Source organism: Galeopterus variegatus, unplaced genomic scaffold (genome assembly GCF_000696425.1).
Source record: "Galeopterus variegatus unplaced genomic scaffold, G_variegatus-3.0.2 Scaffold114131, whole genome shotgun sequence".
NCBI lineage: Eukaryota > Metazoa > Chordata > Mammalia > Dermoptera > Cynocephalidae > Galeopterus > Galeopterus variegatus.
The window spans coordinates 1-716 of NW_007840242.1; the positions used below are offsets into that span (position 1 = coordinate 1).

General features: G+C 71.4%; 1 protein-coding gene across 1 annotated transcript; it reads left to right on the plus strand.

The window, feature by feature from the left end:
* Positions 1-240: 240 nt before the first annotated feature.
* Positions 241-531, plus strand: LOC103584794 (Fc receptor-like B; the record flags this gene model as incomplete). Its single annotated transcript, XM_008565657.1, has 1 exon — positions 241-531. A coding segment is annotated over one exon (291 nt), but the record flags the coding sequence as incomplete, so codon positions are not given.
* Positions 532-716: the final 185 nt, after the last annotated feature.

A 716-nucleotide genomic window follows, 5' to 3' on the forward strand; every position in this document is an offset into this window, starting at 1 on the left:
TGCCTGGTCCCGCCTGGCTTCAAGCCTTCTCCGTTCCTCGTGGACCCGGCCCCTTGCCCCACACTTCAGAGGGCTTTCCTCCCTCCCTTCCTCCGCGTGTACACACAGCCTCCTCCCACCTCTCTCGGTCTTCGGGTGGGCGAGGAGCCCCTGCGGGAAGAGAAGGAGCGGTCGCGGGGTCACCCACCCCTCGCGCAGTCCCAATACGCGACCTCGGCCTCCGGGCCGCCCTCTCCGCAGAGCTGTTCCAGGCGCCGGTGCTGAGAGTGATGGGCCCAGGGGAGACCCGCGGCGCCGGCCACCGCGGGGTGGTCCTGCGCTGCGAGACGCGCCTGCACCAGCAGAAGAGCGACACGCCGCTGCAATTCGCTTTCTACAAGTACAGTCGCCCGGTGCGCCGCTTCGACTGGGGCGCCGAGTACACGGTCCCAGAGCCCGAGGTCGAGGAGCTCGAATCGTACTGGTGCGAGGCGGCCACCGCCACCCGCAGCGTGCGGAAACGCAGCCCGTGGCTGCAGCTCCCGGGCCGGGGTGAGTGACCGCACCGCACGCCCTCCTGGGACGCCCGCCGCCGCCGGCAGCCCGGCCTTCGCCTCTCGGCTCCCACGAGTCTCCCCCGCCCCGCCTTTCCCATCCAGCCACCCCTCCAGCCCGTCCCCTCCTCCGCACCCCTATTCCGGTCCCCTCGGTCCCCTCAGTCTCTTCTGCCGCTCCCC